Genomic DNA, 17,050 nt, shown 5'->3' with positions numbered 1-17,050 from the left:
TGCAGGTTAGGAAGGTTGAAAATCCAGAATGCCAAACAGGAAAGAGTAGTACTGCCAAATGAAGTTAGCCACTTCACAACACTGCACTTTAGATGGTCTGTTGTTACGATGCTGTCTAAGGCAACCAGCCAGGAAAAAGCCTCCACTATTGGGGGAATAGGGCTATCCCACACTCCTACTTGGTCAGAAGTCAAATTCTCTTTGATCAGAGCCAAATAGGACTTCACCAAGAACTTTCCATCCGTACATTCCTTCCACCACAAACCATCACTAGTGGATGCTGATAATCTGCGCTGTTCTAGTTTGTCTAATAATAAGATGCACTCCTCCACCTCTTGATCCAACAAAGATCTTATGAATTTAGGACACCTGACCAAATTCCCAAAACCATCTGTTGTTCAGTCAGCCTGTATAGTCTCGAACAAAGCTCACATTTCCACAAACCACACCAATCATCTCCCTAGAACCTTACTCTAGCCCCATCCCCCACCCTAAAGCTCTCCAAACCCCCGACGTGATTAAACTTCATAATGCCTTTCCATACACAAGCCCCATAAGAACTGTTAGACAGTGTATGCCCTTAACTCCAATCAGATTGATGTATTGATACATTTATTGTAAATGAGTGATAGTACATAATTGTTTCATATTATCATTGGTGTGTTTCTGTGTAATTACCCCTTAAACTGGACACTTATGAGACTCGTGTTAGTTTAGAATGTTCTCAGTAGTTGGATAGATTTAGAGAGTTTATCCTGCAAAGGCTGACACTAATGTGCTGCCAAAGAAGTTGGGGCAGCTTGTCTCAGCTACTAGGGTTAGACCTGAAGCACATGTAGTGTGTGTTTGTTTGAAGCACTGAACCCAAACCATTTTCTAATTATGCCCTGGACCTTGGAGACTGATGGGCAAAATTGGAAAGTTACACATATAACCCCTAGACTTGATTATGGTATTGCACTGGGTGTCGAATCGAGCTGTCTTTGATATGCCAATTAGTGAGATCCTTTGGGGGTCAAAACTTGGGTATGTTGGGACAGCCTGAGAATTCACTCAAGTGGGTGATCATAGTGATAGGATCAGCCCCTTTGTCGGACAAAGTGAATGATTGAGAATGCATTCTCTTTGATGGAAACCAAAACTGTCGGCGGTCAATTTCAATCGTGTTTGAGATTTGTTTTGCAAAATATATTTATATGATAATATATATATTATGTTTTAAGAAAAAGGGTTTGCAAAAGGTTTTAATTCCCGGGACCCATCAGAGCAGAGAGTGCAACACTACACCTTGCAATCAGGGGAGAGGTCCTTCCCAGTCGGCCAATGATTGATCATTATGGGCTAAGAGGTTGAGTGTAAGAGACCATTAAGGGTTGTTTACCTGATGGGTTATATCTTACTTAAAGTCTATTATCCTTGGGCCTTCATAGGATGGCTAGACTCAAGGATCTTTTAATTGTAAATGTTGGGCCCATTAAGAGCCCATACTGATGGACTCGAGAGTTCACTGTACTTGACAGTGAATTCAGCTAGGTCTTTTCACAGAGGCTGGGCCGCACCCATATGGTCTTATGTGAGGTCATTGTTGGGGTCCCATGCCATACAAATTGAACCTAAATGGGCCAACAAATATCTTGGGACGTGAGCCACTTAATGGGCCTAAAGCCCATGATTAATGAGATTAATCAAGTGGTCACATGACTTGACTACTTAAGTTGTCATGTGACTTGGGCGAATATGGGTCTGGAGCACCCATTCTCATAAGAGGATAAGACCTATCTTAAGGTAGAGTCCAAATCCAAATAAAGATTTGGATTACAAACCTCCTAATTCGATTAGGAGTGGTGCTTCTTAAGGATTAAGAAAAGAGAGATCAATCTGCTTTCAGCTCTCTTTGCTCTTACCACCCCAGAAACCTTAATTCGATCTCCCCTTCTTGTGACTGATCTTGATTAGTTGGATCTCTGAATTTTGCAAGAAAATATAAGAGAAAAACCGTGGTCACCTCCCTTGTTCGATCCAAAGAGTTGGATTTCAGTTATTATAAACCTAATCTGCACTAGAATTCTGTTAGAATGAGAGTTGAAGAAGTAATAGAAAGACTAGAAGAAGAAGTAGAAGAAGAGAGGAGAAGAATTCTGGTTCGAACAAGAGAGATCAATCTCCTCTCTAGTCGCCCAGATTTAATTTATACATTTCTATTCAAAAGACAAAAGACTCCTTTGCCCCTACTTAAGTATGGGACATAACAACTAACAAATCATTACACATCAGCAGCTTTAAACATGAATATAAAGACCAAAATACCCCTACACAGTTGACATTAACACTCCCCCTCAAGCTGGTGAGTATATATCATATAGTCCCAGCTTGTTACATATGTAGTCCACTCTCCCCCGACTCAACCCTTTGGTGAACAGGTCTGCCCATTGATTTCCTGTGTTAACATGTGCAGCATCTATCACTCGACTCAACACCTTCTCTCTCACAAAGTGAGTTAACTTCTATATGCTTTGTTCTCTCATGAAACAACGAATTAGAAGAGATGTGGACTACAACTTGGTTGTCACAATAGAGCTTCATTGGAGTGAATAGAATATCTAAGCTTCATTAGAGTGAATAGAATATCCCATCTCTTGTAGAAGATTTCTCAGCCACACTAATTCACAAGTGGTATGTGCCATAGCTCTATATTCTGCTACAGCATTGCTTCTTGCCACAACTATCTGTTTCTTACTTTTCCATTTCACCAGATTACCCCCAAGAAATGTTCAATTGCCTGTAGTGGATCTCCTGACAGATATAGAGCCAGCCCAATCAGCATCAGTATCCTCCACTCTTATATATCAAGCCACGACCAGGAGCCCCCTTTAAATACCTTACAATCCTTAGAACTGCATCCAAATGTGGAACCCGAGATTTCTACATGAACTAACTCACGACACTAATTGCAAATGAAATATCTGGTTGGGTAATGGTTAGGTAGTTTAGTTTACCCACCAACTGCTTGTACCTTCCAGGATCTTCAAACTCTTCACCCATATCACTGCTCAACTTAGTATTTGATTCCATAGGTGTTTCAGCTGGTTTGACACCTAATAATCGTGTTTCTTCCAACAAATCAAGAACATATTTCCTCTGACACAAATTAATACCATGCTTAGACCTTGCTACTTCTATCCCCAAGAAGTATTTTAGTTTACCAAGGTCCTTTGTTTGAAAGTGTTCCTGCAGGAAGATCTTCAACCTAGCAATTCCCAATCTATCACTCCTGGTAATGACAATATCATCTACATATACCACCAATAAGGTCTTTCCAGCCTGCAAGTCATGATTAAAGATTGAGTGATCAACCTGACATTGTTTCATACCTAACTTCTTTACCACCTCACTAAACCTACCAAACAACGCACAAGGAGAATGTTTAAGTCCATAAATGGTCTTATTTAGTCTGCACACCTTACCATCCTCCCCCTGAGCAACAAACCTCGGTGGTTGCTCCATAAGAAGCAAAAGGATAACTTGCTAGTAATAGACTACCATAGGTGTCAACACCTTGCTTATTTTCCTCTCCAGATGACTTCATCTATCATCAACACAATGAATTTCAACAAACAACCAACAAGAAGGCCAAAGATCAATTACAAATGTAATCAATTGTGATAAGTCCGAAGCTCTCAACAGCCATGACATTACAGGAGCAAAGGAATCAACCCAGAAATGGCATGGTTTCCTATTTAGACTCAAATGAGTCTTAAAAGTTCAAAAAGAATCAACTCTAAGCAAGGATCAAAATTCCAATACCTACCGGGCCGTATTGGGAGGCCACCAATACACCTCTGCAGGGGATGTGACCTGGTTCAGAGGGTAGATGGGCCTTAAACCAACCCCTCTGATCCAGGTTGAAAAAGAAACAAAAGAAATAAAATAAAAGCGAACAAAGATAAACCAGCATATCAGCCTGTATCAATATTTTGAACCTTCACTCTAAGCACAAACTTCGATCACAGGGTTACTTCCAAGATCCTAGGAAGTGAAAGAATACCTTGTTGATCTCTCTAGACTCTTGCAAAAAGGGACCAGCAACAAACAGCTCTGAGTACCACAAAAATCCAAGGTATTCTACTCAAAATAGAACATCCTTACTGTGGAAAGTATTGATGTATTCTAATATAGTAGCCCCTACTGTATCTTTTATTACTTTATTTTTTCTCTTTCAGCCCTAATGTATCTTTTTCTCTCTAGCCCCTGCTGAATGTGTCAAATACCTTCAGAAACACTTTGAGAAGTGAAAGGTAAATCAGTTTCTGATGAGACTCAGACCTGAGTACGAAATAATCAGGTCTCACATCTTGAGTAGAGGAACTCTACCAGACCTAGACTCAATAATGGGTAACTCCTTAGGGAGGAGACTAGACTCTTGACTATTGCAGGACTTGATGGAAAGCGAGCTGATACTGCTTTCATTACCCATGGAAATAAGAAACCAACCAATAAGGATGCCTCTAAGATTCAATGCTATGGATGTAAAGGGTTCAGCCATATTGCTTCACATTGTAAGAAGAAAAATGTGTGTACTTATTGTAAGCAACGAGGTCATATCATTCTAGAGTGTCCTATTCGACCAGCTAAAGGTGTTCAGAAAAAGAACCAACATCATGCTTACCAAGTGACTGAGAGCCAGACTTATGCTTAGGTGAATCATTTGCTTCTATGGATAAGAAGGAAATTCAGCAATAGGTATCTTCTGCTTTCTCTGCTATTGGCTTATCTAGTGAATTTTCTGGTTATTGTTCTTCCTCATCTCCTATTTGGATTATTGATTCAGGAGCTATCAATCATATGACCAAAGCCTACACAGATCTCTCAAATAACAACACTGAAACCCATCACAAACATATTGTTACTGCCAATGGTGAAAAATTGGACATCATTGGTAGTAATGATTTGTCCCTTAAGCTTTCTCCCTCTTCTTCCCTCTCCCTTACCAAGACCTTTCTTGTCCCATATCTCATTGCAAAACCTAATTTCAGTTGGACAACTTGTTGATGAAGGTCATATTCTGACTTTTTCTTCTAATGGCAGCTTGATTCAGGACCAATGCAATGGAAAGGGGCGTAGGTTGGGCTGACTATTTGCATTGGAGTTTGAGAAGCTGCACACAACCAAGTCATCTGCTTATTTCAGCCCATAGTTGTCAAGGTGACGCCTAGGCGTGTAGGTGCTTTTTGGGTCTCGCCTCGCCCAAATGCCATATGATATTTTTTTATATTTTAAGTCTACAATATATATAGACATGATACACCGAAGCACTATTTTTATTTCTTTCATATTATAATAAGTTTTTTTATTAATTTCTTATCTTTTTAAGGTTTATGATAGATAAAACATTCGAAGATGAGTTGAAGGGATATCCTCCAAGGTTCCGAGTTGTATGTCTTTCAAGAAGAAAGGGAAATCGAATGTAGAAGGTATGCTTTTCATTCTTCTTCTTCTTCTTTTGGAACAACAAACAGGGGCTCCACCCCTTCTTTTTCTTTTTTTGGAACAAAAACAGGGGCTCTGCCCCTTCTTTCCCACTCCACCCCTTCTTTTTTTGTTTTTGGGACAAAAACAGGGGCTCTGCCCCTTCTTCTTTCCTCTTCCTCTCTTCTTCTTCTGGAACAAAAAACAGGGACTCTATCCCTTCTTATTTTTCTTTGTTTGGATCAAAAACAGGGGCTCCGCCCCTTCTAGAAGCAGGGGGCTGTTTCTTTTTCTGGAAGAAAGACAGTGGCTCTACTCTTTTGTTATTTCTATTTCAATAGCAAAAATAGAGGTTCATCCCCTTTTTATTTTATTTTATTTTTAGACATTAAGTGACGTCGAGGCTCCTGCCTAGGCGACCAGGCAACTAAGCGCTCCCCTGTCGCCTAGGTTCACCTTGGTGCCTTGAAAACTATGTTTCAGCCCCTCATCTGATTCCTTTTTTAGTCAAAGAAACAGTGTCTAGGACTTATGGCATAAACGTTTGTGTCATCCACATTTTGAAAAATTAAAGTTTTTATTTGACTCTGGTTTATAAGTAACAAAATTCCCTCTTTGCAAACTTTTGATACTTCATGTGTTTCTTCTTAATTGAGTAAGAGCCGCACTTTGCCTTTTTCTCATAAGTCTGAGCATGCTACTTCTCCATTCGAAATTATACATACTGATGTTTGGACTTCTTCTATTACTTCCTGATTGGGATACGAGTATTTTGTACTATTCATTGATGATTGTACTAGGTACACATGGATTTATTCTCTTTGGCACAAATCAGAAGTCTTCCCAACATTTCGGTTATTTCACGCCATGGTACGAATTTGATTTCAGTCTTGTGTGCTTATCCTCCGCTTAGATTCAGGGGGAGAGTACACTGATGAAGATCTCCTATCTTACTTGAAGACTAATGGGATACAAGTTCAACAAAGTTGTCTAGATAATCCCCAGCAAAATGGAGTGGCTGAGAGCAAGAATGGAAATGCCCTTAGTGTGGTGAGGACCTTATTACAGGAGTCACATTCTCCCTCTTCCTTTGGGTGGAGGCAGCTAGTATGACTGTTCTTGATCAACTAAATTCCTTCTTTTGTTCTTTTTAATGTCTATCATTTTCAATAAATTGTTTGGTCGTCCACCAAACTTTTCTTCTCTTCATGTGTTTGGTTATCTATGTTTTGTTCATTTCCCCTCTCATGAGTGCTCCAAATTATCTGCACAATTTGCTATTTGTGCCTTTGTGGGTTATAGTCCTGACCATAAGGGATTTTTATGCTATGATTCATCTGTCCAACATATCCGTATCTCCCGTAATGTTATTTTTCCTGAACATATTTCTTTCTTTGCTAGTGTTGCTAACTTACCTGCTCCTTCAGTTTCTATCTTGTATGACTTTGATTCACAAGACAATTCCTCTTCGATGGCTGTGAAGGATATTCTTGTCTTCTCTCACAAGTGTTTGCACGCACCAGACCCTACTCCTACCTGTTAAGAAACTCCCTAATGTACCATTTTATTGTAGTCCTTATTGTATTGTTTTCTTATTTATTATTATTTTCACTTTAGCCCTACAAGGGCCTCTTTGTAATTTTGTAATTTCATTTTCTATATAAAGGACCCTTGGGGTAGGGTCGAATCGTCCATTCTTCATCCCCAGAATTTTGTATTCTGCTCTGGGTCTGTTGACATGGTATCAGAGTAGGTTGTTCTTTCCTTGCTCATTCGTTGGGCATATTAGAGTTCTGTTCTCAGGTTGCTTTTGGCTAGTGTTTAGGGTTCTTCTAACCCATGTTCCTCTTGAAGGCTTCTGTCTGGAAGGATTTCTGATCAGCTGTGTCGCCCAGAACCTTCTTCTTTCCCTAAGAAAATCAGCAGAAACTGACAAATCTTGGAGGAGTTCCGGTCTTCTCTCCTGGGCGGCAGCAGTTTTGTTTTCTTCCCCAGACTGTATACTGGTTTCTCCTGGGCGGCAGCAGCCTTTCTCTCTATGGTTCAGTTTTGAACAGTCACAGATTAAAGAGTCTCATCAGCAGTAGTATTCGAACCTAGTGTTAGGGTTCTTCTAACCCATGTTCCTCTTGAAGGCTTCTGTCTGGAAGGATTTCTGATCAGCTGTGTCGCCCAGAACCTTCTTCTTTCCCTAAGAAAATCAGCAGAAACTGACAAATCTTGGAGGAGTTCCGGTTTTCTCTCCTGGGCGGCAGCAGTTTTGTTTTCTTCCCCAGACTGTATACTGATTTCTCCTGGGCAGCAGCAGCCTTTCTCTCTATGGTTCAGTTTTGAACAGTCACAGATTAAAGAGTCATCAGCAGCAGTATTCGAACCTGGTTTCTCCTTCTAACTGAGGAACTTCAACAGACATCAGGTCCTCTCTTCAAAACTGATCTGGAAAACCTCTCATCTCAGGTTGGTGCATCACACTATTGTCATAATCGACTGTTACCAGTCCTTGGAACCCTAGTTTTTGTGCTGCCCTAGGGTATTTTCTTCTCTTGGTTATCAGTCCTTGGAACCCTAGTTTGTGCTGCCCTAATTCCGTGGAGCTATTGGAGGATTTTTCATTCTTCTCTAAAGTTTCCTGCTGAAGTTACCTTGGATTTGTCTGTGTTTCATGCCTCAGCCCTCACTTTACTTTTCTGAAGAATACTATGTTCAGCTTAAGTAATTTTTTTTTCTGCCTTGTTCATTGTTGTTTTGAGTTATTTTCCAACTTCAGTACTGCTATTCTGGGCTGTTTTATAGCTCGTTTATGATGAATGAAAATGTTGATTTTCTCCCTGTAAAATTTGATGGAACTAACTACAATATGTGGAAGTTCCATTTTGATTTCTATGTTGAGGGAAAGGGACTTGAAGGTTACTTGAATGGGATTGTAAGTAAACCTGATGACGATGAGGCTAAATAGTAAAGCCTATACACAATGGAAGCTTGACAATGGAAAGTTAGTCTCTTGGATTTTGAGCTCCATTGTGCCTCACATTAGTGTTCCTATGAGAAGACTGAGGACTGCCTATGAGATGTATGCCTACTTGAAAAAGGTTTATCATCAGTCCAATATGTCACGGCAATACCAGATTGAATCTGAAATCTTTGCTTATTGCCAGGGAACAAAAAGATACAAGAATACTATTCAGGCTTTATTGATCTTTGGGCTGAATATGAACTTGTTCATATTGAACCCTCTGATCCCATTGAATGTGTCAAGTATTTGCAGAAACATTTTGAAAATAGGAAAGTTAACTAATTTCTCATTAGGCTGAGACCTGAGTATGAAATAATCAGGTCAAATATTTTGAGTAGAGGAACTCTTCCAGACTTGAACTCTGTAATGGGAGAGTTGTTGAGGGAAGAAACTAGACTCCTAACTGCTACAAACATAGAAGGGAAACATCCTGATTCAGGGATGGATACTATTTTTCTTGCACGAGAAAATAAGAAATCTGGTGGAAAGGACCCTTCTAAAACTCAATGCTATGAATGTAAAGGATATGGACATATCATTGCAAAAAGAAGAATGTATGCACATATTGCAAACAACATGGACATATCATTCCGGATTGTCCAATTCGTCCACCCAAGGGACCCATGAAGAAGAATCAGCCACGAGCTTATCAAGAGTTTGATGGACGAGTGTCCGATACCCCTATTGCCAAGGGAGAATCCTCTGCTTCCATGAATAAAGAAGAGATACAACAATTGGTATCTTCAGCCATCTCATCTACCTTTTCTGTTATCGGCCTATCTGGTGAGTTCTTCGGTTATTGCTCTTCTTCTATTTGGATAATTGATTCTGGTGCTACATATCATATGATTGGGGCCTATCCTGAACCTTCAAACATATTGTCTGAAACCAACCATAGACACATTGTCACTGCTAATGGTGAGAAACTTGACATCATCGGGAGTGATGACTTGTGTATCAAACTTTCTCCCTCAAATTCCTTGTCCCTTGCTAAAACCTTCCTTGTTCCTAATCTTACTGCTAACCTTATTTCAGTTGGTCAATTAGTTGATGAAGGTCATATTCTAACATTTTCTTCTGATGGTTGTTTGATTCAGAACCAGTGCACTGGGAAGGTGAAAGGGAAGGGGAGTAGGATGGGCCGCTTGTTTGTATTGGAGTTTAAGAAATCTCCATCAGCATCATCCTCTACTTTTTTTAGCTCTTCTACATTGAGTCCTGTTTTGAGCCAAAGAAACAATGTTTGGGATCTATGGCATAAACACTTGGGCCACCCAAATTCTAATAAACTTAAATACTTGTTTGAGTCTGGTTTTATTAAAACTAAAATTCCTTCTATGAAATCCTTTGATACATCTTGTGTTTCTTGTTGTTTGAGTAAGAGTCATATTTTACCGTTCACTCACCGAGCTGAAATGCTACTTTGCCTTTTGAAATTATTCATAGTGATGTTGGACTTCTTTTGTTGTCTCTCGGATGGGATACAAGTATTCTATGCTATTTATTGATGACTGTACCAGGTACACTTGGATCTACTTTCTCAAACACAAATCAGAAGTTTTTCCAACCTGTAGGTTGTTTCATCTTACGCACAAACTCAAGGGGAGAATACAGTAATGGAGATTTTTTGGCTTAGTTGAAACATCATGGCATACAAGTCCAATAATGCTGCCCAGACATTCCTCAGCAAAATGGTGTGGCGGAAAGAAAGAATGGTCGCATTCTTAGTGTTTTAAGGACTCTCCTACAAGAACCACATGTGCCTCCCACATTTTGGGTTGAGGCCGCTAGCACTATAGTATATTTGATCAATTGTATCCCATCTTCTGTGCTTGCTAACATTTCTCCTCATCAAAAGATGTTTGGATCCCCCAAGATGTTTCCCATCTTCATGTCTTTGGGTGTCTATGCTCTGTTCATCTTCCTCCTCATGAACGTTCAAAGCTTTCGACTCAGTCTGTCATGTGTGCTTTTGTGGGGTATAGCCCGAACCACAAGGGATTCATTTGTTAAGATCCCTCGGCACATTGAATTTGTATCTCTCAAAATGTGATAAGAAGGAACTTCTCGTCTTCTCTCGCAAGCGGGTTCATGGTCCAACTCCTACACCTATGACCCCTCTTCCTCCTCGTCCGGATCTCTCGCCCATCACAGACAACTCAGTAAGTGATGCCCAGTTTTAGATTCCTCAATTATTCCTCCTATTCCTTTACGTCGTTCTGCTCGTATATTTAGACCACCTGACCGCTATGGTTTTCCTTCAAACCATAGCTCCTTCTCTGCTGTTTTGACCTCTACAGATATTCCCCGTTCTTACCAGCAAGCAAGTAGCAGCTCTCAGTGGCAAGAAGCCATGGATGCAGAGATTCAAGCTTTGCATGAGAATGACATCTGGGTCCTTGTCCCAACACCTCTAGATGGCTTTATTATTGTGAGCAAATGGGTCTATTCCATCAAGCTGAAATCTGAAGGGTCTTTGGACCATTACAAAGCCAGGCTTGTGGCACAGGGATATAAGCAGGAGTATGGCATTGACTATGAAGAGACTTTCGCTCCAGTAGCCAAGGTTACTACAGTTCGTGTTCTTTTAGCCCTCTTTGTTGCTCACTCTTGGACAATCTTTCAACTGGATGTGAAAAAATGCCTTTTTACACGGGCATCTCAAGGAAACAGTATATATGAAACCTCCTCCAGGGTACTGTAGTGATCCCTCCCTCATTTGTCGACTAAAGAAGTCCCTCTATGGGCTCAAACAAGCCCCTCGAGCTTGGTTTGAAAAATTCAGAGATATTGTCGTGCAAGCCGGATATAGCCAAAGTGCATCGGATGACCATCTCTAAAGACCCCAGGGCCTTACCATTCTATTATTGTATGTGGATGACATACTATTGACTGAGATGATATAGAAGGAACCCAGGACCTCAAGTCTCTTTTCCATAGTTCCTTCCACATGATGGATCTCGGCCCTCTTAACTATTTCTTAGGACTTGATGTCCAACAGAGCTCCCGAGGTTATTTTGTCTGCCAACACAAGTATGCCTCTAATCTTGTTAAGTTGGCCAACCTCAGCGATAATAAACAGGTTGATACTCCCTTGGAGTTGAATGTCAAATTATCCAAATCAGAAGGCTCCCTGCTTCCTGATGCTTCCCTCTATCGACAACTTGTAGGGTCTCTCATCTATCTGACCATGACTCAGCCTAACATCTGACATGCAGTTCAAGTTGTTAGTCAGTTTGTCTCTACACCTCGTCAACCTCATTTGACTGTGGTGCATCAAATCATCCGCTATATTCGAGGTTCTTTATCACAGGGTCTTTTCTTCTCTTCATCTTCTTCTCTCCAACTAAAGGCCTATGCTGATGCAAATTGGGCTGGATGCCCCGACACATGACCCTCCACTACCAGGTGGTGTGTCTTCATGGGTGACTCTAATATCATGGAAGTGCAAGAAACAACAAACTGTTTCCAAGTCCTCTACAGAAGCAGAGTATAAGGCAATGTCATTTGTTTGTAGTGAAATTGTTTGGCTTCAATCTTTATTTCAGGAGTTAGGACATTCCTCTCCTACGCCCATTCCTCTGTATGCGGATAACACTAGTGCTATTAAAATTGCTTCTAATCCTGTCTTTCATGAAAGGACAAAGCATATTGAGGTGGACTGCCACTTTATCCGTGATCTGCTTCTTGCAAACTCTATCTCTCTCCCTCATGTTACCTCTAATACACAAGTTGCTGACATCTTCACAAAGGCCATGACGAGATCCAAACACTTATTTCTAGTAAGCAAACTAATGCTAATGCCTCTGCATCAGTTTGAGGGGGAGTGTGAAGAAACTCCCTGATGTACCATTTTATTGTAGTCCTTATTGTATTGTTTTCTTATTTATTATTATTTTCACTTCATCCCTACAAGGGCCTCTTTGTAATTTTTGTAGTTTCACTTTCTATATAAAGGACCCTTGGGGTAGGGTCGTATCATCCATTCTTCATCCTCAGAATTTTGTATTCTACTCTGGGTCTGTTGACACTGCCCCCCCCCCCCTTCCTACCGGTTCAAATCATCCTAGTAAAGTGATACTCCTCTTGTTTTAGATAATCCTCTTACTTTTGTTCTTCTTCGTCAGTCTACTCCATTTCTAAACCTCCTGACCACCATGGTTTTCCTTCAAACCATAGTTCCTTTTCTGCAGTCCTATCCTCTACAAATATTCCTCGAGCCTACCAACAAGCTAGAAGCAGTCCTCATTGGAAAGCAACTATGGATGCAAGATCAATGCCTTACACGAGAATGGCAGTTGGATCTTGTCCCTGCACCCTTAGATGCTTCTGTTATTGGGAGTCAATGGGTCTACACTATAAAATTGAAATATGATGGCTCTTAAGAAAAATATAAGGCTCACCTTGTTGCCCAAGGGTTCACATAAGAATATGGTTTAGATTATGAAGAGACATTTGCCCTAGTTGCTAAGATTACTGCAAGTTGTGTTCTTCTAGCTCTATCAACTGTACACTCTTGGTCTATTCATCAGTTGGATGTGAAGAATGCCTTTCTTCATGGCCAGCTCAAGGAGATAATGTATATGAAACCTCCTCCAGGGTACTATAGTGATCCCTTGCTTGTTTGCAAATAGAAGTCTCTCTATGGTTTGAAACAGGCTCCTTGGGCCTGGTTTGAGAAATTCTATGATGTTGTTGCTGCAAGCTATAGCCAAAGTTCCTCTAACTATTCTCTATTTGTTTGTAGAAGATCTCAAGGCATCACAATCCTCCTTCTGTATGTTAATGGTATGTTGTTGACAGGGGACGATGATGAGGGAATTAGAGAACTTAAATCCCTACTTCATAGTTCATTGAATATGAAGGATTTGGGTGCCCTCACCTACTTCCTACTTCCTAGGACTTTGAGGTTCAACGAAGTGATCGCGGATGCTTCATCCATCAACAAAAGTATGCATCTGATCTTATTAAGTTGGCTGATCTCACTAATGACAAGCAAGTTGATACTCACTAGGAATTGAATGTCAAGTTATCCAAAATAGAGGGTCCATTACTTCTTGATGCCACACTCAATCGACAACTTGTGGGTTCTTTCATTTATCTTATGATGACTAGTCCTAACATCTCCCATGCGGTTTAGATTCAATTTGTTTTTGCCCCTTGTCAACCTCATTTAACTATTGCTCATCGGATTATTCGATATATTCGTGGCATGTTATCCCAGGGCCTATTCTTTTCAGCCTCCTCTTTTATTCAGTTGTGGGCCTATGCTGATGCTAATTGGGTAGGTTGCCCCGACACCATACGCTCTACTACAGGTTGGTGCATCTTCATGGGTAATTTCCTTATTTCCTGGAAATGCAAGAAACAATAGTCTCCAAGTCCTCTACAAAAGCTATGTCATCTGTCTGTAGTGAAATTGTTTGGCTACAATACCTCTTTGATGATCTTGGTGTCCATCTTCCAACTCCGATTACTCTTTATGCTGACAACACCAGTGCTATCAAGATTGTCTCGTTTTTCATGAGAGGACTAAACACATTGAGGTGGATTATCACTTTATCCGAGACATGTTTCTTGATGGATCTATTTCTCTTCCTCATGTGGCCTCCAGTACGCAAATTGTCGACATTTTTACCAAGGTCATAACGAGGGCAAGACATCTATTTCTTGTGGGCAAACTGATGCTTATGACTTTGCTTCAGTTTGAGGGGGAGTGTGGAGAGTATTGATGTATTCTAATATTATAGCCCCTATAACATTGGAAGGGGTGAAAAGGGCTAAGGAACTAAATATAAACAAGATGATTATTGAACGAGATTTGCAAGTGGTAATTGGCTGGATAGAGAAGACAAATGATGGGTTATGGACATACACTAATAAACTAAGGCAATTCAAGTGGTTAACTCAAGGAATGGATGTGTGTATCCAGTAGGTTAAAAGATGAACCAATTCATTTGCAGATGCTTTGGCTAAACAGGGGGTGGGAAGAAGTCATTTGTTTTAGGCTACACTATAATTTTCCTTTTGAGGGTGAGGTAAGAGAGTTTACCTCCCCCCCACCTTTGTATTTAAACTTTTTTCTTAATTAATGAAAGTTTTCTGTTACTGATAAAAAAAAAATGTGGTTCTAGACTCTCTAACGTTCATCTTATTGACAATTACCTCAATCTTTGGTTTATCCTTGACTTTTGGGGCTTTCTCCAAGTCCAACACTGAGAGGAAGCAAACTCTCTCCAAAAGTCACCAAACCAGGCTAGAAAACTCCATGAACTCCAGCATTCTGATTACCTCATGCAGCCAACTGGACAAATACTGCATGACAAAGAAAATAGATCGTGGGACTCAATAGAGTCCCCAATGTTTTTATACTTTAAGGTATAATAGGAAGAATTACAAGACTGCCCCTCATAAGGCAGCAGTAGTTATAACTATAATAAACAAATAAGACAGTGATCCAGCACATAAGGGAAAGCCCATAACTAATAAGCAAACAAGAAATAAAGCAAACATCAACAAACAACCCACAAAACTAAATTTTCACTCGTTTCTACAGTTCTCTCCATAGGCAGATTTACCACTCATAAAGAGTGGAGCAGTGGTTGCCTGGTCTATCCATCTCTGGTAAGGATAAGATCATCATCAACCCATACATTGATTGTTGTGCCTGAAATTTCTTGTCATCAGCCATAGCTACTACCATCATAAAATTTCCCTTAGTTTGCCATGTTCATTTCAGTCTGTTCGCTCAAAGGAATGTATTGTTGCTCCTCTTGTTGGTAATGCTTAATGTTGTATTTGGATAACATAAGAAACCACTGAATGAACCAAATACCTGACTCCTTTAGAGGATATTCATTAATGTGTATGATTTTGTTTTGAAAAACAATACCATACACATTCACAAGCACACCACAAGTTAGCTCAACACACCATACACATCAAAGACTTTTTTTTTTCTTTTTAGGATCAGCAATACACATCAAAGACATTAAGCTAAACTAATTCTAAAATTATGCCAAGACAGGAATTATTTAGCAAATGATGACACAACTCACAGCATTCTTTCCCCTAAAGTTTGAGCGCTTCCCATTGTGGTTGGAGCCATTTAGTTTACTCAAAGGCCTTTCTGCACAAGATTCAGGTCCAGGCATTGGCACGGAAAGTCCTGGCAGAATCTCTCCCATTGAGCGATGAGATACATCACCAGGCAAATTGCTAGTTGCATCCATCTCACTCACTGGATTCTCACTTCCTTTTTTCAATGATCCTTTCTGCTCATTAAGTAGGATATTGGAATCATTAAGCAACTTTTCAGAATCTACAATTTGCTTCAGACTCATTCCCAGAGTATGATTGTTTCTAAGGGATTCAACATCTGAATCATCACCTCCAAATGCCTGTGGATTCATTCAAAAAGTTGAACTGACTCAAATGATCAACTAAAAGAAACAAATATACAAAGACAGACAAAAACTTACAAAAGGAGAGTTAAATCATGGTTTAAAACGTCAACATATTTCCTTTTCAATGGGTACCAACGTGAAATATTACTAGAACTGAACATACTCCCCAGTAATAACTACTCAATATTTCCACCATGTCTACGGTTTTTACTGAAAATTTCCAACACCTTTCCTATATTTGGATGATTGAAATTACCATTATTATCAACATTTAAACCTCGACTGAAATAGGTGTTCTATACAAAGAAACTCAAACCTAGAATCTTGAGTTTCATTACACTTTATCCTCCATCAGTCATCAGTCAGTAGAAGTACCAGAGATCTTTTTCTTTCTTCCCTTCAAGAAAAAATGGGTTTTGGTTGGGAATCCAGAAACAGGAACAGAATGAAAACCACAAAGTCAAAAAAGAAATTATGAAACTTCCCCGGGACCTCCATACATACCAACATTCCAGTGGATCAACCTTATCTACAGCTGTGCTTAGACCTCCCTTTAGGAAATAGTTCTCAAGGTGATACATAGGTGACAAGGCACCCATGGGAGGGTTACGTCTCTTGAGCACTTAGTTGTTTTTATACAAGATACCATATAATATTTTTTATTTTTTATTTTGTTAGATTACAATATTGTAATAGATATTATTACAATAAATTTATTCATTTTTACCTGATCAACACATAAAAAGAGGGTTGACACCCTATGTTCTCCGAGTTCTCTTTTCTTGCTTCTTTTTCTTCTCATGAATATGTTGATTTTCTATGTTTTGATGTTAAGTTTATAATTATTTGATGAAGATCATTGGTAATTATTAGTAAAAAATGATTGTTTTTTGCAATAAAACCTAGGGAGTGGAGCTGCTAGGTGGTGGCCCATTGAAATTGCTTATCCACCCTCGTCTAGAATCAATTACCATTCCTATTGACAACTGCCTCAATGGTACAGGCCTTCAACTCAAAGATCCATTGATTGCACTCTTTCCAAATGACCCAAGAAAAAGCAAGAAGTAGTATGTTCTATAGAATTTTTTTTCCTTTCGACTAAAACCTGTAACCCACCAAGCCAAAAGCAACGTATTCAGATTCTCCAAGATGAACATATACAAAT

The 17,050-nt window shown here is 39.8% G+C and overlaps 1 protein-coding gene across 1 annotated transcript in view; it reads right to left on the bottom strand.

The window, feature by feature from the left end:
- The window catches only part of LOC104606092 (rho GTPase-activating protein 7-like), a 124,538-nt gene that overhangs the window by 24,005 nt on the left and 83,483 nt on the right, over nucleotides 1-17,050 (bottom strand). The window contains exon 14 of the mRNA XM_010271138.3: nucleotides 15,538-15,879. Coding sequence (XP_010269440.2) covers nucleotides 15,538-15,879 — 342 coding nt within the window. The remainder of the gene's footprint in view (nucleotides 1-15,537; nucleotides 15,880-17,050) is intronic.

Source organism: Nelumbo nucifera, chromosome 2 (genome assembly GCF_055504915.1).
Source record: "Nelumbo nucifera cultivar China Antique chromosome 2, China Antique-T2T, whole genome shotgun sequence".
In the NCBI taxonomy this organism is placed as follows: domain Eukaryota; kingdom Viridiplantae; phylum Streptophyta; class Magnoliopsida; order Proteales; family Nelumbonaceae; genus Nelumbo; species Nelumbo nucifera.
Note: the sequence above shows the minus strand (reverse complement) of the source record. Positions and strands in the feature narration are given on the sequence as shown.